This window comes from Myotis lucifugus, unplaced genomic scaffold (genome assembly GCF_000147115.1).
Source record: "Myotis lucifugus unplaced genomic scaffold, Myoluc2.0 scaffold_6, whole genome shotgun sequence".
Lineage (NCBI taxonomy): Eukaryota > Metazoa > Chordata > Mammalia > Chiroptera > Vespertilionidae > Myotis > Myotis lucifugus.
The window spans coordinates 7,088,994-7,112,244 of NW_005871054.1; the positions used below are offsets into that span (position 1 = coordinate 7,088,994).

Sequence of the window (23,251 nt, forward strand, 5' to 3'; positions counted from 1 at the left end):
TAAATAAAATTTACTTGCCATGGAGTTACTAAAATTCCAAACATCTTAAAAGAGATTGATAAGATTTGGTCTTTCATATGCTGATTAGAAAATGTAAAAAATTTTTATTAGTAAATAAATATGCTATATATAGCAAGTATTCCTAGAAACTAGCATTTCATCAGATACTATCTAATATCTTTGTTGTCCTTAAAAATGTGTTCCTTGGTGGATTTCTTCTATTAAAATTTATTTTACATCTTTTTGCTGGGACAGATCTTTACTAAAGTGATGAAGTATGAAAATCAGGATGGATAAAAATAGTTCAGATGGCCTTAGACCTAATGGAAATAAATAATTGTAATGAGAACATGCAAGTTAACTAATAACATATTTATGGGTGGTACATTATAATATAATTGCTTTTGACTTACTAACATATAGAGTAAAAGTATTATTTGCATTTTGGCTGGAAGAAGTAATTTCCTTAAAAATTACATTTTTATGCAGTAGTTAACACTATCAAAAGCTTTCTTTAATAATTTTTCTGCCTTCATGAATCCCATGTTTTCAGAGATTTTGTGTCACACAAATTATTCTTTTTAAAAATAACTTTATTGAGATATAATTTATGTATCAGAAAATTTCTTTTAAAGTATACAATTCAGTAATTTTTAGTATATTCATAGAGTTGCACAGCTCTCACACATTGATTTCAGGACATTTTTGTCACCCCAAAGAGAAGGGCCATTCCCATTAGCAGTCAGTCCCAATACCTCTTTGCCCTTGACAACTCTTGGCAAACACTAATATATTTTCTATTTCCATGGTTTTGCCTATTCTGGAAACTTCATATAAATGGATTGTACATTATATGGCATTTCGTGACTGTCTTCTTCACTAGCACAATGTTGTCAAGGTTGATCCATGTTGTAGTATATATCAGTGTTTTATCCTTTTTATGATTAACATTAGATGGATATATACCATGCTTGGTTACTTATCAGTTGATGGGCATTTGACTTGTTTACATTTTTGGCTATTATGAATAATGCTCCTATGAACATTCATGTGCACATTTTTGTGTGGACATGATGTTTTCAATTCTCTAGGGCATATACTGAGAAGTGGAAATGCTAGATCATATGGTAGTTCTATATTTAACATTTTGAGGAACTGTTAAACTATTTGGCTGCACCATTTTGTATTCCTACCAGCAATTTCTCCATATCCTCACCTATACTCATTTAACACCTTTTGATTATAGCTATCCTAGTGGGTATGAAGTGATATCTCATTGTGGGTTTGAGTTGCATTTCCCTGATGACTAATGATGGTGAGCATCTTTTTCTGTACTAATTTGCCATTTGTATATCTTCTTAGAGAAATGTCTATTTAGATACTTTGCTCACTTTTAAATTGAGTTATGAGATAAACTTTAAAAAAAATATTTTTATTGATTTCAGAGAGAGGAAGGGAGAGGGAGAGAGATAGAAACATGAATGATGAGAATCATTGATTGGCTGCCTCCTGCATGCCCCCAACTGGGGATCGAGCCCACAGCCCCAGCATGTGCCCTTGTTCAGAATTGAACCTGGGACCCTTCAGTCCACAGACCGACGCTCTGTCCATCAAGCCAGACTAGACCGACTAGGGCCAAACTCATGAGCTTTTGATACATTCTGCCTGAGTGTCACTCCTGGCTCAACACTTCTTAACTGAGTCACTCTGACCAAGTTAACCTCTTTTTTAAAAAAATATATTTTATTGATTTTTTATAGAGAGGAAGGGAGAGGGATAGAGAGTTAGAAACATCGATCAGCTGCCTCCTGCACACTCCCTACTGGGGATGTGCCCGCAACCAAGGTACATGCCCTTGACTGGAATCTAACCTGGGACCCTTCAGTCCGCAGGCTGACGCTCTATCCACTGAGCTAAACCGGTTAGGGCTGACCAAGTTAACCTCTTTAAGGCTGCTTGGTTTCGTAGCCTAATAACTAGGAATACTTCTGCCTATCGTCAGATTGTTATGTGAGGTAAATACGTAAAGTGAACAGTGTCCAGTATTACTAGTAAGTGCTCACTAAATGTGAGCTGCTATCAGTGCTATTACTTCTTAGAAGGCTCTTGTAAGGATTAAGTGCTTAGCAAAGTGAGAAGTGCTTAGCAAAAATGCCTAGCACAGGTAATGAGAGCTTGACAATTGTTAGCTAAAAGGCCCAAAACATGAAATCAGCAAAAGAGTCAGTAAAGTAGAAAAACCTGAGTGTGAAGTCATGGAAGCCAGTGGAGAGATTGTCAAGAACAATGGAGTTAACGCTACTAAATTTTTCAGAGAGATCTGAAAATAATCCACTGGATTTGGGAATAAAGATGTAATTGACTCTATGAAAACCAGTGTTAGTGGGGATGTGTGGATGGAAAACCTTATTGCTATAAATATAGTGGTCAAATGGGTGCACAAATATTTGAACTCCTGGATAACTGTTTAGGAAAATTTATTTAAATTTATACCTCACATACACCAAAGTGAATTCCACATGGATTAAAGCAGCGGTCACCAACCTTGCAGACCTCACGGACCACTGGTTGGCGACCACTGGATTAAAGAGCTAAATGTAAAAAATGAGATAATGCTAAAAGAATGAGAAAGTAATATGCAGATGAGTATATATTCTCTAGGTAGGGAAGAACTGTACACAAAAGCAAAAAAGTATTTGTAAAAGGTGGTTGCTCTATTTGTATAAAAATATAAATATGTAAACATCCAGAAAAAAATAAGTAAAATTAAAAGCATTTGACAATATTTCTCAGAAAGTAAAACAGAATTTTTATATGACCCTGCAGTTGCACTCCTAGATACTGTATATCCCCCAAAAATTTAAAACAGGAACTCAAACAGATACTTGTTTGCCATTGTTCATTGCAGTATTATTCCCAAAAGCCAAAAGGTAGAAACAACCTCAGTGTCCACGAACTGATGGATGGATAACAAAATGTGCTATAGGCATGTGATGGACTGTTATTCAGCCATAAAAAGGGATGAAATTTTGATACCTGCTACAACATGGATGAGCCCTGAAAACAATTTGCTAAGTGAGAAATCAGATACAAAAGGACAAATATTTTATGATTCCACTTAAATGAAATATCTTTAATAGACAAATTCAGAGAAACAGAAAGTAGATTAGAGGTAGAGGCTGTGGGGGTCTGGGGGAATTGGAGAGTTATTGCCTAATGGGCACAGAGTTTCTGTTTGGGGTAATAAAAGAGTTTGGAAATAGATAGTCATGGTCGTTTAACAACATTTTAAATGTAATTAATGCCACTGAATTGTACACTTAAAAATGGTTAAAATTGTACACTTAAAAATGGTACACTTGCCCTAGCCAGTTTGGCTCAGTGGATAGAGCGTCGGCCTGTGGACTGAAGGGTCCCAGGTTCGATTCCGGTCAAGGGCATGTACATTGGTTACGGGCACATCCCCAGTAGGAGGTATGCAGGAGGCAGCTGATCGATGTTTCTCTCTCATCGATGTTTCTAATTCTCTATCCCTCTCCCTTCCTCTCTGTAAAAAAATCAATAAAATATATTTTTTTAAAAATGGTACACTTAAAATTGCAGTTTTATGTCATATATATGTCTGTATATATATGTATATATATATTACTATAATAATAAATAGAATTTGTTTATACTTTTTGAAAAAATTGATAATCTTGATCTAAAAAGAAATATTTGTAAGAAATCTTATAAATTGCAAAGTGTAATAGCTTTTTATCATTTTAATGCCACAAACGTAAGAAAACAAATTTAGCCTTTTCTAGTGTTCAAATAAATGTAAATTAGAACAGTGACAGCATTTTTCAGTTGTTAAATTGTTTCACATATAGGCACTTTTATCCTCTGTTGTTCCCTTATAAATTGATAATGACTTTTCTGGAGGGCAGTTTGACAATAGTATATCAAGTACCTTTAAACCTATAATTTAGTTGTAGAAATCTGTCCTGTATAATGTACACTGAGTGGCCAGATTATTATGACTGGCCAGATTGTTATGACCACCCCATCAGTAAGTACTTCATTGACACTTCTAAAAATACTGAGTATTGAAAACTTCCTAAGCAAATACTCAAGGTTTTATTATTATTATTATTATTATTATTTGCATAACTAATTCACTTCATTATACTGATGGGGTGGTCATAATAATCTGGCCACTCAGTGTATAATGTATAATGAGTTCATTTACCAAAACATTATTTATTACTATAAAGAATAAAATCCACTTAAGTAAATTAATTATGGTTCCTCTGTCAAAGGGACTATTTCTCCATTAAAAATTATAGTTTTGAGTATACCTGAAACCTGTATAATTTTATTAACCAATGTCACCCCAATAAGTTCAATTTAAAAAACATTAAAAACATAAATTGGATGTGCTAAAAAAATTATGGTTTTTAAAAAATGTATGGGTGTGAGAGATGTCAACAGCAGATTATTTTCTACAATGAACAGTTATCTTTTTTACTAAAAAACCAGAAAGTTGAAAAGTAGAGATAATGGAAACTTGATTTTGAGGAGGTTGGCTCTGAAGGGCAGATAGAAAACTGAGAAAGTAAAGCAGTGTAAAGAGAAAAAATTTGGAGAAATTTGAGGATGTTTATAGGCTTCAGGAAAGAAACCAAGAGAATTGTAAAGATTTAGGTATCTGTATGGCAGGGTATAATTTCCTTTAGGCCATTGTGAATGTTGAAAATAGTTTGGAGACTTTTATAAGTCTCAGACCCAGATAGTGTTGCATTGCATAAAAATTTGTTCAGCTTACTTGGTTTTGACTATGCAGAGAGGGAGAAAGAGAAAGAAGAATGGGAATGAGAGATGTCAGGAAAGATGGAGAAAAACTACCTTATGAACTATGAGGATGCTAATCATTGAGGTTCAGGGGAGTTTTATTGATGACATCTAATCATATAAATTCCTAAAATCCATTTCCTTGTCTTTTTCCCCTGGGTTGGAGTCATGGCTAATACTATGTTCAACTAGACATTTAGTAATAATAATTTGTATTCATGAAGATGATTATAGTTTTTTAAAGCAGTAAGCTTACTTTTTAATAAATGTTTTTTGCACTTAAGGGAAGAAAAGACTGAACAGTTGCTGGACTGCAAACAAGAACTTGAGCAAATGGAAATAGAACTAAAAAGGCTGCAGCAAGAGGTTTGTATCTGAAACTTTTATTACATAGGACCACTAAGTAATTGGAAATTGGAAATTGATTTTTCTCCTTATAATTTATAACGATTACCTTAATACTTTCTGAGGTTACTGAGATTTCAAGAGATCTGATTACTTTTTCAGTGTTTTTCTCTTCAAAAATGCCAGAGCCAAAACTAGAAATCATAGTCTGTGGGCTTTTTTTTTTTTTTTCTGTATCAGTGCTGTTTAAACTTTGCTAAGATTCAATGGAGCCTCAGGATTAGGGCAGTTCCAAGTTTCTCTTTTATGTAACTGGCTTCTGTGGGCTTGGAAGCTGAAACAACTACACTATAAATTGTGGCTGCTAATGTATATCTCCCTAGGTCTCCACTCTGATGGTGCTTTATGTTATATAAGACAGAATGCCTTTAATTTTTCATTCTTTTCCTATTAAATAAGATAAAACTTTTTACTTAAAAAAAAAAGGTTTTTTTTTTTTAACTAAAGTGTGTTTTCTTTGCATCTTTAACCAAGATTTGTTTAAGAAGTTACTTCTTTTAATCACTGCATAATGTTTTGTTTTCATTGGTATGAATTGAAGTAAAGCTAGACAATTTTCTTTACCTTACCTCCCCTAACCTGCATTTTAACTTCAGGGAATACTGCACTTGCAGGGTCATAAACTGGGACTTTTCTGTTCTCTTCGTTTTTTATTTTTTGACCTTTCTAGATCTGTGAGATTGGACATGATAATCTTTATTTCTAGATATGCTGTGGCTGCTCTTCCACGTCTTGGTAGCAGGGTTTTATTGTATCAGTGTTACCTCCAAAACAGTGGTTCTCAATCTTTTTGGTCTCAAGACTTTCTTCCACTCTTAAAAATTAGTAGGATTATATCTACTGGTATTTACCAAATTAGAAATAAAAGCCAAGAATTTTAAAAATATTTATTAATTTATTTTAAAAACAATATTCAACCCATTCCATCCTATATAATGAAAGCCTAATATACTAAGTGTCCAGTTGTCCAGTCGTCCATTCAACCAATCAAAGCGTAATATGCTAATGATATGCTAAGACCACCCAACTGCTCACTGTGACGTGCACTGACTACCAGGTGGCAGACGCTTCAACTGGTAGGTTAGCTTTCTGCTGGGGTCCCACCGATCAGGACTGAGTGAGACGGGCTGGACAAGCCCTGGAGCCCTCCCGCAGTTCCTCCCTGGCTGGCCAACCTCCTGTGTCTCTCCCAGGCCCCGATCGTGCACTGGTGGGGTCCCTCAGCCTGGCCTGCGCCCTCTCGCAATCTGGGACCCCTCGGGGGATGTCGGAGAGCCAGTTTCGGCTTGATCCCACAGGCCAGGCCGAGGGACCGCACTGGTGCAGGAATCTGTGCACCGGGCCTCTAGTGTTAAAGTTTAAAGTATAAAGTTCATATTTTAAGTAAATATTATTTTACAAAACAAAAACTAGAATGTACTCTTACACTTTTGCAAATCTCTTTAATGCCTGCCTTAATTGAAGACTACTAGATTCTCGAGTCTATTTCTGAATGTATTCATTTACGATACTACATGCCATGTAGCTTCAGAAAACTCTACTGTGCCCTCATGGGAGAATGAGAGTGAAAAAGAGAAATAATGTATTAGGATTATTTTGAAAATAGTTTTGACCTCATGAACTCCCTGAAAGGATTTCAGGAAACCGCAGAAGTCCCTGTATCACACTTTAATAAATAGTGTTCTAAAGGATTAAGGGTTACGAGAAGGTTTTTTTGAATTTTAATATTTGTCTCAAATGGCATTATGATATGCATTAAACATATGCACTAATCATTTTACTTGGAAGCATTAAAAAACCAGCAGGATTTTAGTATGTTATAGTATATCTGAATAGAACCATTATTTCTCTAAAGTAACTAATGATCAACTTTAATAATAAAGTTTGGCTTTATTGTGTTCCCTGTCCTGTATTTTAAAGTTAACTTTCCTTTAATCTTAAATTAATTGCAAATTGTTTTGTTAGGTAAAGGTTAACTTATTTTAAAACATTCTGAGTAATTTTTACATTCCAGATTTTTTAGAGTGGAAGGGGGGGAGGTGAGGCGGGAGTGGGGAAAGGGGGAACAGCAAGAAAGAGATAGAGAGAGCGTGAGAGAGAGACAGAAACAGACAGACATGGATGTAAAAAAGACACATCAAATGGTTGCCTCCCGCACACACCCCAACTGGGGCCAGAGATCGAGCCTACAACCCAGGTATGTGCCCTTGACTGGGAATTGAACCCAAGGCCCTTCGGTGCGTAGGCCCAGGCTCTAACCACTTTGTCACACTGGCTGGGGCTATATCTCCTCATTTTAAAAAACAACTTAATGGAGGTATAATTTGCATACCACAAATCCACACTTCTAAAGTATATAATGTATTGATTTTTTAGTAGATTCATCAAGTTGTGCGACGAAGGAAATAGAAAATAATATTTAAAATATTAATATTTATTTATGTTTAGAACATGAATTTGCTTTCGGATGCTCGTTCTGCAAGAATGTACCGAGATGAATTAGATGCACTTCGAGAGAAGGCAATCAGAGTTGATAAGCTTGAAAGTGAAGTCAGCAGATATAAAGAAAGGCTGCATGATATTGAGTTTTATAAAGCAAGAGTTGAGGTATGTTGCATAATTTAAACCATTCACAATTTATTACTTTAAAAACTTATGATTTTCAAAATTCAATGAAAATGCACTTAATAAATGAATGGAATTGTTGAAATGTTAGCAAACTAAATACATTTAGATGTTTATTTTATGATAGATCAGCATATTGCTTAGAATTTTAAAAAGGGATATTTGGACATTATTAATTTTATTGAAGTCTTTGGGGCTCTTCTTTTATCCCTTTATTTAACATTATAGGTAGAGCAGATTTTTGAAGTCCTTCCCTCATAGTCAAAATAAAGTATCTCTCTACTAATTTTAAACTTGTTCCTAGGAGTGAAAACAGACGTATTGCTGACTCAACTCAGAATGCTAAATTAGGATCAACAAAATCACTTGTGTGTGCACACCTGCTCATATACTCTCTTTCTCAATAAATCATATAAACATCTTATATAAACAAATTAGAAGAAACATTTTTTCATACTTAATGATTATTGTACAATGTTTCATGAAGTTGAGTTTGACATTGACAGCAAAAAATTGATAATCTTTGCATCTGCATCCTTTTTTCCTTTCTTAGTTAATTTCTTCATTGTCTGCAAACAGTGGAGATCTTGGTCATGTTTATTATGGGGATAAGAAGGAAGGAGTATGCAAAAATTAAGAAGTGAAAACATTATAAGAAAACATAGAACATTTGAGCCTGAAAGTTATCAAAAATAGACAAATAGACTATAAAGATAAGGTACATATTAATTCTTTGCCAATTTTTAAATGAGTATATGGCACTGTTAAAGGATCCTTATAGATGCCACTGTTTTAATATACTTTCTCTTGAATTTAGCTTATAAATTACAGGCATAAAGCTTAGCAAGATAGATTTGTGAACATATATCTTCCAAACAGATGTAGGGATTTAAAACATGTCCTCAAGATACTTATGTAAAATATTTATTGATAAAGCCTTTATTTATGATTTATGTATTAGTTCATAGTCTTGGAATTTTACTCAAAAACACCAAACCCTTCACTTCTAAGTTACAGTTTAAGTGGAGAGAATTCTTTAAATCTATTTCAGTAAATAAATTAAGTTCTAATTCTATGGAGATTTATGTGTTAAATATCTGCAAGACTCTCTATACTTAGTTTTTTCTCCTTATGATTAAGGGATTTAAATGTACCCTGACAATTTTATGTGAAATTATAGTAGTATTACTCATTCTAATAGAAGTACTGAGTGTTTTGTTTGCATAATAGCTTAAATTTGGGGGGAGAACTAAAGCCAAGAAAATATCAACTGTATTTTTATTAGTTAGTAGCTTTACTCTTGCACAGAACTGTTAATAAAGACAGATTAATGTCTTTTTAAATAAGTTTTTATTGTTTTAAATATCGATGAGAGAGAAACATCGATCAGCTGCCTCATGCACACCCCTACTGGGGATGTACCTGCAACCAAGATACATGCCCTTGACCAGAATCGAACCTGGGACCCTTCAGTCCCCAGGCCGACGCTCTATCCATTGAGCCAAACTGGTCAGGGCAACTGTATTTTTATTACTTAGTAGCTTTACTCTTGCACAGAACTGTTAATACAGACAGATTAATGTCTTTTTAAATAAGTTTTTAATGTGTTTTTTTTTAGAGGAAGGGAGAGGGAGAGAGATATAGAAACATCGATGAGACAGAAACATCGATTGGCTGCCTCCTGCATGCTCCCCATGGGGAGTCAAGCCTGAACCTGGGTATGTGCCTTGACTGGGAATAGAATTGGCAACCTCTTGTGCATGGGTTGATGATCAATGCCTTATTTTACAACCAAGAATTTTTATGTTTCAGACTTTAAAATATTAACAGATATTAACATGTTTGTGATAAAGCCTATTTGAAATGTTTATAGGAATTAAAAGAAGACAATCAAGTTTTACTAGAAACAAAAACCATGTTGGAAGACCAATTAGAAGGAACTCGAGCTCGTTCTGATAAATTACATGAATTAGAGAAAGAGAATTTACAACTAAAGGCCAAACTGCATGATATGGAAATGGTAAGTATTGTAAGGGAGATTAATTGCATGACCTCTGAGGAAGCATTCTGAGATTCATCTGACTTCCCTATAATGACAAAGGACAGGAGTGTCCTAGATGCTTTAACAAAGAAGAGATGAGCTAAATAAATTCAGTGTTTGCAATTTTGTGGACATGGCAGTAGTGGAAATTTCTGCTTTTGTTATAGAGGGGTGTTACTGATTTTGCCTTGTATTTTAAAAATAAACTCTAATAAGCTATTTTGTAAAATGCCTTTAAAATACAAAAATAAAGCTATTTAGCATTGAGTCAGAATCTCTTGTTATATTACTAAATTAATATGTTGACATTGATGAAATGTTTTCAGTGTCCCCAAAGCTCACTTTAAAAGGACATCAGACACCTGGTCAGTATAATGACCAATTGTGATTATAATAACTGGTGATTGCCTTTAAACTGTGAAAATTTTAAGCAACTCAAAATTTATCCTCATTATTTAGTTTCTGATAAATAAAAGTTATAAGTAATAAAATAATAGCTTGAGATTGTACTGTTTCTTAGCTTTCTTTTCTCTCCCTACTTCCTGCCAACAAAAAAGGAACGCGATATGGATAGAAAAAAGATTGAAGAATTAATGGAAGAAAATATGACTTTGGAAATGGCACAGAAACAAAGTATGGATGAGTCATTACATCTTGGCTGGGAGTTAGAACAAATATCCAGAACTAGTGAACTTTCTGAAGGTATTCCCAATATTGTTTTACTTAAATGGGTTGGTGAATAAATAAAGTTGAATTTATGCTTACATTTCTGGATATTTCATTGCAGTTATTTTCCCTAGCTGGAGATGTCTCGGCAGGCCAGCTGCCCCTAGCTGTGATTTCACAGAGCAATTTGTTATTTCCACATTGCTGGGTCTGATTATCTTTGCATGTCTTACAGCGAAACTTTTTTTTGAGTGCAATCACAGATTTGATCAGTTGTTTAGGCATTATTTTGTTAGTATCATAAGAGACTAGAATACCAGTTTATTAATTTATTTTGAGAAGTATAGCCATCTACTAAATAGAACAGAAAAGTTGCATTAACTGGTCAGCTATATTTTTACTATATTCAAACCTAAATAGGAAGTCAAAATTAGTGTGAAGAGTTTTAGGTGAATATGTAGCCAGAATAGAACAAGTTAAGGATCTCCATGGCTATGTTCATTAGTATTTGAGAATTATTATCCCCATTTTAGGATTATATCTACCAACCAGTTTAGCCCCAGTTATACCCTGAAGATAATGAAAGATGCCCCCTGCCCCCAGATAAATTTTTAACTCTTGACTCTTTTTTCATAAGCTCCACTATTGACTTATCTTCTGTCTTAAAACTGGGCATATACTATACAATAAAGTTGTTTGTGTTATAGCTGTGATTATGCTAATACTGATATACTTTCTTGAAATTACACTCAGGTCCCATTTATTTGAATTAGACAGGTTCCATAATTCCTCACGTACCCAATATTAGATTCTTCCACCTGCTTTCCTTCAGCAGGTATTTATTAAGCACCTACCATGTGTAAAATACTATACCAGGCCCTGAGGACATAGTGGTGTGGTAGACGTAAAGTCTGAAGATGGTTTATAGTCTGGCTCTTGCAGAATAATTACTTTTACACATGTCTCATATTTGTTACCATTAGACTTTTTCTAGTTTTACACTTGAGAACCTACTTGCAAATTCTAGGACCCTAGGTAAATTCCCTACATAGTAAGTGATCATATACATCCAGTGGGTTTGCTGAGATGTAACTTAAAATAGTTGTGGAACTTCTTTTATTGTATTCCTTGTGAATTGAGTTACAAAGAAAGCAATTCAGACTTAAATGTTTTCTACTTTGAAAGTAGTTAAAATTACACTGTTAAGAGTTTCATCTGTTAAGCGAGGACAGTAATAGTAAGTACCTTGACGGGTTGTTGTGAGGATTGAATTTCTTAATACTTAAGAAAATGTACCGGGTATATAGTAAGCATTTGAATGTTAAGCATTATGATGATGATGATCATTATATCAGTAGCTTTGCAGTTCTTAGCTGGGGTCACATACCTGAATATTTGTTTTAATGTGGTGTCATTTTTGTTTGTTAGTTTTTTAAATATACAGGGCTTTTCTTTCTAGAAAATTTGTAGAATATGGAAAAATATAAAGGAGGAAATCAGTCACTAATCATTTCTTAAATCATTTTCACACTTGAAAAAACTTCTAAATTTTTCTACACAGACATAGGATTTTAGACATCAGATTAATGTGTATGCACAATTTGGATTCCTTTTTGTACCTAAGACTATATTACAGGAATTCATTAATATTGTTAAAAATGTGTTGTAAGCATTCGTTTTAATTCTCATAGTCTGACTTGAAGCTTCTTTGAAGTACATTCGTAGTATTCATGGTAGTCAAAGTATTATTGAGGTATATCATGTATTTTAGCCTAATTTTTTTAAAATTTAAATTCTTTATTGTTTAAAGTATTACATAAGTCTCCTTTTCCCCCCATAGACCTCTCCTCAACCACCCCCACCCCCCAGCATATGCCCTCACCCCTCTATTATCTGTGTCCATGTGTATGCATATAAGTCCTTTGGTTGATCTCTTACCCCCTCAACCCCCGCCTTCCCTCATAGATTGGACAGTCTGTTCGATGCTTCTGTGACTCTGGTTCTATTTTTGTTAATCAGTTTATGTTGTTCATTATATTCCACAAATGAGTGAGATTATGTGATACTTATCTCTCTCTGACTGGCTTATTTCACTTAGCAAAATGCTCTCCAGTTACATCCATGCTGTTGCAAATGGTAAGAATTCCTTCTTTTTTTTTACAGCAGCATAGTATTCCATTGTGTAGATGTGCCACAGTTTTCTAATCTACTCATCTGCTGCGGGGCACTTGGACTGTTTCCAAATCTTAGCTATAAATTGTGCTGCTACGAACATAGGGATGCATATATCCTTTCTGATTAGTGTTTCTGTTTTCTTGGGATATATTCCTAGAAGTGAGATTACTGGGCCAAATGGGAGTTCCATTTTTAATTTTTTGCGGAAATGCCATACTGTTTTCCACAGTGGCTGCATCAATCTGCATTCCCACCAACAGTGCAAGAGGGTTCCTTTTTCTTCATATCCTCGCCAGCACTTGTTGTTTGATTTGTTGATAATAGCCACCCTGACAGGTGTGAGATGGTACCTCATTGTTGTTTTGATTTGCATCTCTCAGGTGATTAGTGACTTTGAACATGTTTTCTTATGCCTTCTGTATGTCCTCTTTCGAAAAGTGTCTATTTAGGTCCTTTGCCCATTTTTTGATTGGGTTGTTTATCTTCCTTTTGTTAAGTTGTATGAGTTCCCTATAAATGTTGGAGATTAAACCCTTATCAGAGATAGCATTGGCAAATATGTTCTCCCATGCAGTGGGGTTTCTTGTTGTTTTGTTGATGGTTTCTTTTGCTGTACAGAAGCTTTTTATTTTGATGTAGTCCCATTTGTTTATTTCCTCCTTAGTTTCCATTGCCCTAGGAGCTGTATCGGTAAAGATATTGCTACAACAAATGTCTGCTATTTTGCTGCTTATGGCTTCCTCTAGGGTTTTTATGGTTTCCCGTCTTAGGTTTAAGTCCTTTATCCATTTTTAGTTTATTTTTGTGTATGGTGTAAATTGGTGGTCTAGTTTCATTTTTTTGCATGTACAAGTATCTGTCCAATTTTCCCAACACCATTTATTGAAGAGACTGTCTTGATTCCATTGTATGCTCTTGCCTCCTTTGTCAAATATTAATTGAGGATAATGGCTTGGTTCGATCTCTGGGTCCTCTGTTCTGTTCCATTGGTCTATATGTCTGTTCTTGTGCCACTACCTGGCAGTTTTGAGAACAGTGGCTGTGACCTAGCCTAATCTTGTTAATTTGAAATGCTTAAGTACAAGTCATTAACTAGAGTTTTACTAGAGAAGACGTGGACAACTAACAGAATTTTAAAAGTCAATGACTGTCTAGTATACCAGCTTTTAATAAAAGATAAACAATATGTGACTAGAACAAAAGCTGGAAATAAGAATTCTTTACTTAAAATCTGGGGAACACCCTAGCTGGTTTGACTCAGTGGATAAAGCATCGGCCTGCGGAATGAAAGGTCCCGGGTTCAATTCCAGTCAAGGGCATATGCGTGGTTGTGGGCTTGATCTCCAGTACGGGGCATGAAGGAGGCAGCCAATCAATGATTCGCTCTCATCATTGATGTTTCTATCTCTCCCTCTCCCTTCCTCTCTGAATCAATAAAAATATAAAAAAATAAAATCTTTGGGATATTTTACCATACCTAATTTTGTAAAGAATGTATGCTTGTGAGGATGTGTGTGTGTGTGTGTGTGTGTGTGTGTATTTATTTGCTTTTCTATGATGGAGAATTTCAAACATACATAAAAGTTGGCAGACCTAGAAATGCCCTCCCATACTTCTACCCTTTGCCCTTTCTAAAATCTAGGGTTTCAAAATAAGTTCTAGGCATCATATTTCATTTGTAAATCCTAATGTTTTTATATCATCAAAATATTCCATGAGTCTGCTGTAAGATTATTAAAACATAATTCTTTGTGGTTTCCTGGAGAGTATCATTTACAGAATTAGAAACTGAGTTTTCTTATTTTAAAACATGTAATGTTGTAATCTACTTAGAAAGATGGTTTTCCTTGACAAAATGGAGTAGATGTTGCTCTTTACACTTAGTGTAATAGGGATTCTTTAGAGAAAGACTTTTTCAAGGTGACCGTGTATACTGTCTTGCCTTTTTCAGAATTAGATAAGGATTTCCTCCCCTTAAACTGTCTTTCTTTAATTTTTGAAAGTGTGGTATGGGATATACTTTATACTTCTTGTTGAACCATACATGACTATAGATACACAGGACCATAACTATTTGTACAAGTAACCTAAGACTCATTGAAGTTAAAGTGGCTTGATATTATCAGTTTGTTAATTTCTCATGGCACTAGAACTGGAACTCTAGTCTCTTCGGTCTAAATTTGTGTCTGCGGCCCTCCCCCGCCGTGGAATGCTTAAGGATGCATTAAAATTTAGTATTTACCTGTCTTTTATCTCTGTTTTTATCATTGTGTCTATCTTGTATAACTTTATAAATTTTTTTATAAAGGACCAAGTGATGTACTGCATATACACTCAACATTTTAAATAGTAAAGAATAAATATAGGTTTACCAATGACTTATTTTTCAATATTATAGCACCACAGAAATCTTTGGGCCATGAGGTGAGTGAGTTGACATCAAGTAGGTTACTGAAGTTGGAGATGGAAAACCAGAGTTTGACAAAAACTGTAGAAGAGCTTCGAAGTACTATGGATTCTGCAGAAGGAAACACTTCCAAAATCCTGAAAATTGAAAAAGAAAATCAAAGACTAAGTAAAAAGGTAAATAAAAATGAATGTTTGATCTTAAAAAATGTATGTAAAAATATAAATAAATAGTACTGTAGTAAAACATTTTCCAGTTTCTAATGTGCCCTCATTTATTATTTTAACTTATTATGAAATTTTTAACATTTATAAATGTAAAGTAAGTGAACTCCTATACTTGTTTTTTTAATGTGTTTTACTGTAGGCCTAATCGGGTTCAAATTGAGTTTTTAGTAAGTATTCATAAGGAGTATGTACATATGTCAGTCAGGAGGCACATGTCTGGTTGTCTGTCTTTTTGTGATATTGTCATGGAAAATCCTTTGCGTGGATCCCTTAATCAGAGGTTGCAAAATCCTGATTTTCTAATTATATCATCTCTTCCTAATGTGGTAGATAGGGTGTTCCTATAAAGGAAAATCTTGTTTTAAAAGCTACTAGTTTATAGAAAACACCATTGGTTATTCTAAAGAACAGCCTATGGGAAAAGCAGGATGAATGTTTGACCCTATCCTTTATTTTCCAGTTTCCTAATAATGACTTGGTTGTCTCATATCCTCCTGAGATAACTGAGTGAGTTTGTTGTTTTAGTGTCATTATTAACTCGTGGATTTAAGAATATTTAAAGTGTTTCAGTCCACTGCATTTATTTTTCTTCCTGTCCCAATAAAGCTGCTTCCTGCATCCTTATGACACAACCTTCGCATTCCTCGGGAGCTGCTTTGCTTTCTGCAATGACAATGTTTTGGCACCTAGCCATGTCTAGTTTTCCCTTTGAAATATTCTGGGTCTCTAGACTTTGTTATGAAAATCGCCCTAACCTTTAGACCAGTGATTTTTGAACTATAGTATGCATCAGAATCACCTGTAGGACTTGTTAAAACACAGATTGCTGAGTCTCATGCCTAGAGTTTGTGTTCTTGGTAGGTTTGGAGTGGGGGGCTAATAATTCTCATTTCTAAGAAGTTCCTTGGTGATGCTTATCCTGCTGTTTTGGAACCATGCTTTGAGGGACCACTGCCTTAGATAATGAGAAAGATCCCTTGATTTTCTTGCAAGACTTTTACTCTTTTATTTTTATTTATTTATTATTGACTTCAGAGAGGAAGGGAGAGGGAGAGATAGAAACATCAGTGAGGAGAGAGAATCATTGATCGGCTGCCTCCTGCATGCCCCCTACTGGGAATTGAGCCCCAAACCTGGGCATGTGCCCTTGACCAGAATTGAACCCAGGACCCTTCAGTCCACAGGCTAAAGCTCTATCCATTGAGCCAAGTCGGCTAGGGCTAGACTTTTACTCTTTTAAATCATTTTGTATCATCATTAGTCTATTAACCAAATAATCTTAGTAAGCATTTGACAATCAATATAGTGTTAAAGTTGGAGTGGCCATTTAGAACTTGGATCAGTTCTATTTTGGTTGTCATTATAATTGGATCTGTGAATTATAATTTGATTTTGAAATTAGCTTTGAAGTCTTGTAAGTTCTTAATGATTCTTGCAATTTTTCATAAATTCATTGGATAAAAGATGTCTTTTGTAAACTAAATGTTTCACTTGAATTCCACTAATATAAAACAACATATGAACTTAATTAAATAACTGTTATCCATATATTTTAATCATGATGGGAGAACCAGATTTATTAGTTATTTATAACTAAAAGCTTCTAAAACATGTAAATGAATGTTGAACTGAGTTATTGGATAAGATTTGTGACTCGATTCTTTTGAGGCATTATTGGGAGATTATTTTCCATGTGTGGTTATCTTCCATTGATGTTAAAAGGAAAAATCCAGCTTGCTTTATATAGACTGTTAAAATTCCTAGAGTTCTTCAATATTGATAAAAAGATGTAATATTAAATATTTTTATATAGCTAAATATTTTATATAGTTTTATATAAATAAATCTTTTTTATTTTTTAAATTACCTGGTTTGATGAATATCCTATATAATAAAAGGTTAATATGCAAATTGACCAAATGGCAGAACGACTGATCACTATGACATGTACTGACCAACAGGGGGTAGACACTAGGAGCTTCCCCCTGGTGGTCAGTACACTCCCACAGGGGGAGCGCCACTCAGCCAGAAGCTGGGCTCACGGCTGGCGAGTGCAGTGGCAGTGGTGGGAGCTTCTCCCGCCTCAGCGGCAGTGCTAAGGATATCCCACTGACGGCTTAGGCCTGCTCAGTCGTACATCCCCCAAGGCTCCCGGACTTCGAGAGGGCACAGGCCGGGCTAAGGGACCCCCCCGCCTTGGGTGCACGAATTTCGTACACCAGGCCTCTAGTGTTGTATAATAATGGAAAAATCAGTTATAGCATATTTTGAACTTAAATTTGTTTTTTCATACTTATTGTACTTAACCACATACTTTATTGTATCTTCAAAATGTACAAATGAAAATAAACTTAAATCCAAAATATAAATATTTGTTGGAGTTTTGTTCAGCCTGTCTTTCTCCAGTATTCTCCTTTTTCCTCATTTTCTTTTTATTTTAAACCAAGTCCCTTCTTGTTTCCTCATTAAACTTATACCATTATTTCTCATCTTTTCCTTCATGCTTTTTATATTCTCCTCTTACTTCTTCTACACAAAATTTCTTGGCTATAAAATTTTACTTTACAATTTTACTCGAGCCAAGAGAGCCTTTCAGTAAGACCTGTACAGTCTTCACATAGCACATAATTATCATATATTCACTTGGACTGTCTTTGTGTTTACAAGTAGATATTTACTTTCAAAGATGCAGAGGATAAGAAACATAGTCAGGTCTGCATATTTTATATAGCTGCTAAAATTAGCATGGTATTTTATTTGAATTTCTTTACTAAATTCTTAAATTTCACCATTTGGGTATTAAAACTGTATTTTACCTTTTAATTCAACTGTTATCTTTTGTTTTGATATGTTCCACTGTTTTAAAATACTTAATGATATATTGTTTTGTGACTTATTTTCTCCAGGTTGAAATTCTTGAAAATGAGATTGTTCAAGAAAAGCAAAGTCTTCAGAATTGTCAGAATTTAAGCAAGGATCTAATGAAGGAGAAGGCTCAGCTTGAAAAAACGATTGAAACGCTTAGAGAAAATTCAGAGAGACAGGTTCATAAATTTCTTATTAAGCATTGTATTTTAAAGTTTATTAACAAAAGTTAGTTTATGCAAATAAAATGTTCATATAATATTAAAGGGAAATATTTTAGAAGTTTTTTAAATTTTAAAGTAACTGGTTTATTTCACTTTCTATGTTATGTATTTTAGGAAAGTTAAAGAGAAAGATTAGAATTTTTTAAATTGCCAGTATGATTAATAATTGTATAACATTTTGCAGTACATGTGTTTTCAAGTATCTGGAAAATGGCTGTGGAGGAGGGAAATGGGAGTGGAGTTGGGAGAAATGGGAGTGGAGTTGGGAGAAATGGGAGTGGAGTTGGGAGAAATGGGAGTGGAGTTGGGAGAAATGCCACTGTGCTCTGGCCCCACTAATAAAGGGAGAAGTGGTGGCAGCAACCGTCTTGGATACTGTCAGATTTATTTTCAAGTATTTATTGATCAGTCTCGTGCTTGAGGAAACAGAGCTGGATAGATTGACTTGCTATTTTAATATTTGTATTTATTTTTTATATGTAAAATGATTTGCTTTATATTATCTAGGTATAGCCTTAGGCCACCTATAAAATTAGAGATTTCTTTAGAGCTACAGAACAAAAATTGTAGAGTTAAGTATGAATCTGTACTTTTATCAGGTTCTCAGGAGCTTGTTCAAAACACTAAATGTCGAGAACTATTACTAGTATATTAAGCCATACCATGAATTGAATGGATTAGTTTTCAAATGTACCAGGGGATTTTGTTATTTTGATGTTTCCAAATTAGCATTCTTTGGGGGGTTGAATACACACACATATATGATACAGCAAATATTTACTAAGGACCCTCTGTGTATAGACATTGAAAAATTTATTTGTGCCCAGCTTGGTGAGGCTCAATGGTTGAGCATCAACCTATTAAGCAGGAGGTCATAGTTCGATTTCTGGTCAGGGCATATGCTCGTTTTTTGGACTCCAACCCCAGTAGGGGGCGTGCAGGAGGCAGCTGATCAATGATTCTCATCATTAATGTTTCTCTTTCTCTCCTCTGAAATCAATAAAATATATATTTAAAAATTAAAAAAACAATTTATTTGTGTAAGGTAAAAGCTTATATCCTCAAGAAGATATGTATGTATATTTCCCTGATACTCATATTTGAATTTGAAACATGCAATTAAGTAATCTGAAGATCATTTTTATTGATATTAAACACATCTCTCTTAACCATTCCTTTATATTACAAACTCCCTAAAGCCACAAACTTTAATGATCTGGCAGTACACGTATACAATGGTCTCTCAGTAAATATTTGTCAGAATTAACAGTAAGATAGACAATGCTAGCACCCTTTTATGTTGAGTTCCCTGTTAGATTTTGAAAAGAAATAACTATAACTTAAAATATTTAGTTCTTGCCCTAGCCGGTTTGGCTCAGTGGATAGAGTGTCGACCTGCGGACTAAAGGGTTCCAGGTTCGATTTCGGTCAAGGACACATGCCCAGGTTGCGGGCTCGATCCCCAGTGGGGTGTGTGCAGGAGGCAGCCAGTCAGTGATTCTCTCTCATTATTGATGTTTCCATCTCTCTCCGTCTTCCTTCCTCGCTGAAATTAATAAAAATATATTTTAAAAAATAGTTTAAAATATTTAGTTCTTATTCAATTAGGTTTTTAATTTTCTCCTTTCTCTTTTAAAATTAGATTAAAATCTTGGAGCAGGAAAATGAACATCTGAACCAAACCGTGTCTTCCTTAAGGCAGCGCTCCCAAATAAGTGCTGAAGCAAGGGTGAAAGACATTGAAAAAGAAAATAAAATTCTCCATGAATCTATCAAAGAAACAAGTAGCAAGTTAAGCAAGATTGAATTTGAAAAAAGACAAATTAGGAAAGAATTAGAACATTATAAAGAAAAAGGAGAACGAGCGGAAGAACTTGAAAATGAGTTGCATCATCTTGAAAAAGAAAATGAATTGTTACAGAAAAAGATAACCAATTTAAAAATTACTTGTGAAAAAATTGAGGCCTTAGAACAAGAAAATTCAGAGCTAGAAAGAGAAAATAGGAAATTTAAAAAAAGATTGGATAGCTTTAAAAACCTTACTTTTCAGTTAGAATCTCTAGAGAAAGAGAATTCCCAACTTGATGAGGAAAACTTGGAACTGCGAAGAAACGTGGAGTCTTTGAAGTGTGCAAGCATGAAAATGGCTCAACTGCAACTAGAAAATAAAGAACTGGAAAGTGAAAAAGAGCAGCTTAAGAAAGGTTTAGAGCTTATGAAAGCATCATTCAAGAAATCAGAACGCTTAGAAGTTAGCTACCAGGGTTTAGATACAGAAAATCAAAGGCTACAGAAGGCTCTAGAGAACAGCAATAAAAAAATTCAGCAGTTAGAGAGTGAACTACAAGACTTAGAGATGGAAAATCAAACATTGCAAAAAAACCTAGAAGAGTTAAAAATATCCAGCAAAAGACTAGAACAGCTAGAAAAAGAAAATAAATCATTAGAGCAAGAGACTTCTCAACTGGAGAAGGATAAGAAACAGCTGGAGAAGGAAAATAAGAGACTCCGACAACAAGCAGAAATAAAAGATACCACATTGGAAGAAAATAATGTGAAAATTGGAAATTTGGAGAAAGAAAACAAAACTCTATTCAAAGAGATTGGTATTTATAAAGAATCTTGCATTCGTCTGAAAGAATTAGAGAAAGAAAATAAGGAGCTTGTCAAAAGAGCAACTATTGATATAAAAACTTTGGTTACATTACGTGAGGTAAGTATAGTTACCTAAATTTAAGGCAAATATTTTTTATATTTTTAATTCAAGGCTTTAAGTTTTATTGGGACCCATTAGTAATTTGTATCATCTACTTAGGGCTCTAAAGTAGAAATTTAGAATTATAACTAGAAAGTCTCCAACTTTCCTGCCTTTGTTAAACTAAGAAGTGTATGTATATTATATTTTTAAGATCTTGTACTAATTAAGTTTCCATATGGTATCTGACTTATTACATTGTAATTTTATTTCAAAATAATATTAAAAATATGTGATCAAGACTCTTGACTGAATGCTAAGTATAATGGGACCCATGATAGCCACTATTTATTGAACGCAAACGGTGCCAAGTACTGGGCTAAGGACCTTGTAAGATATATATATATATTTTTTATGACCAATTCTTTATAGTTATTATCTTAGATTAGAAAACAGGTTCAGAGACATTAAGTAATTTTTTGAGGATGACGGTTAATAAATGACAGAATTGGATTACTGGATTCAAATCCAGATCTTTCAGACTCCAAAGCCCCATGAATTTTGACCTCTAAGCTTGAAGAATACAAATCAGGTTGAACTTACAGGTCAACATTGAACAATTGGTAGTTGCTCAGATCTGTGTGTTGAGGAGAGATTTGAAATTTCTAGGAGTATACTGGTAGCAGGTCTTGTAAACGTGGTTGGTGTAGATCAGAAGGTAACATGCTTGGCTTGTTTTTGCTTTAAGTTCAATTTAAAGATAACCCTTTAAGTTCAATTTAAAAGTATCTTAGCATTCTTGTAATAAGTCACATTGGAAAGTCTGTGTTTCTGCTAAAGAGATATTGAGAGGAGAGGGACCATTATGAGACATTCATTTTTTTCTTTTGTTCTCTAGTCTCACAGACATGAGCAACAGGTTCCTTGTGCCTGCACTTCTCAGAATGCCCCTAGTTCTTCAGACCTATATCCTCTTCCACTGGGAGAAGGGAAACATGCACTAAGGTCCTAGCTTATTATTGAAAAATTAATGGATGTGTGTTTTTTCCCACAGTTCTCAAATGTGAGGTGTGGATTCACAAGGAAAGAGTAAATAGTTTCTCCATTGGTTTTAAACATTAAAAAGAAGTATTAGCCAAAAAAAAGACAAAACTATTCTGTTTGGACTATGTTATATTGTTTCATAACTACTTCTTAATGAGGAAGGGAAAGTCCAATCACATTTCTGTCTTTCCTGCTTCAAGTTATATGTATTCCTGGGTGGTGGTAATTAGAATCTTGGCTAAATTTCTCAGACGTTTATGTTCTTGACACTTATGTGCGTTTTGCATTCTTTTTAAAATAAGGATTTGGTGAGTGAAAAATTGAAGACACAACAAATGAATAATGATCTTGAAAAATTAACCCATGAGCTTGAGAAGATAGGGTTAAATAAAGAGCGACTCTTACATGATGAGCAAAGTACAGATGACAGGTGAGTATTAAGTCACTGGTTCAATTCCCGGTCAGGGCGCATGCCCGGGTTTCGGGCTCATTCCCCATTAGAGGGCATGCAGGAGGCAGCTGATTGTTGGTGCTCTCTCATTAATGTTTCTTTCTCCCTCTCCCTTTCTAAAATCAATTTTTAAAAATGTTTAAAAAGTAAAAAATCAGGGTAAAGACAGCCTAATACTGTCTAAGAAAAAAAATGCTAAAATGTTACATAAATACAGTTTGTCAGTGACGTAGCAGAAGATCTAAGGCTATAATTGCCTGTGAAAGTAGAATGAGACATTAACAACAAACAAACCCCTCTCTGGTGAAATATGCAATTTAAGCAAGTTATATTTTATTTGATTATGTGCTCAAATGCCTCAATTCTTTCATTTATTTTTTTTTTTATAAATCTTTATTGTTGAAAGTATTACATATGTCCCTTTGTTTTTCTTTGACCCCTTCTAGCTCACACTCTTCCCCCCCACACCACACGGCCTTCCCCACCCTATTGTCTGCATATACTTTATACCCTGAAGATAAAGTCTTCAGTGAGTTTCAAGTCTTAACTATGAATATGTTCTTATATAAATACTTTACACTTAATAGTGTAGA

At 34.4% G+C, this 23,251-nt stretch overlaps 1 protein-coding gene across 2 annotated transcripts in view; it reads left to right on the top strand.

Moving 5' to 3' along the window:
• The window catches only part of CCDC88A (coiled-coil domain containing 88A), a 105,314-nt gene that overhangs the window by 47,654 nt on the left and 34,409 nt on the right, over positions 1 to 23,251 (top strand). For both annotated transcript variants that reach the window (XM_006083327.3, XM_014447194.2), the window contains exons 9-16: positions 5,118 to 5,199; positions 7,687 to 7,845; positions 9,737 to 9,883; positions 10,462 to 10,606; positions 15,144 to 15,328; positions 18,286 to 18,423; positions 20,111 to 21,181; positions 22,510 to 22,637. In XM_006083327.3, the coding sequence (XP_006083389.1) occupies positions 5,118 to 5,199; positions 7,687 to 7,845; positions 9,737 to 9,883; positions 10,462 to 10,606; positions 15,144 to 15,328; positions 18,286 to 18,423; positions 20,111 to 21,181; positions 22,510 to 22,637 (2,055 nt within the window). The remainder of the gene's footprint in view (positions 1 to 5,117; positions 5,200 to 7,686; positions 7,846 to 9,736; positions 9,884 to 10,461; positions 10,607 to 15,143; positions 15,329 to 18,285; positions 18,424 to 20,110; positions 21,182 to 22,509; positions 22,638 to 23,251) is intronic.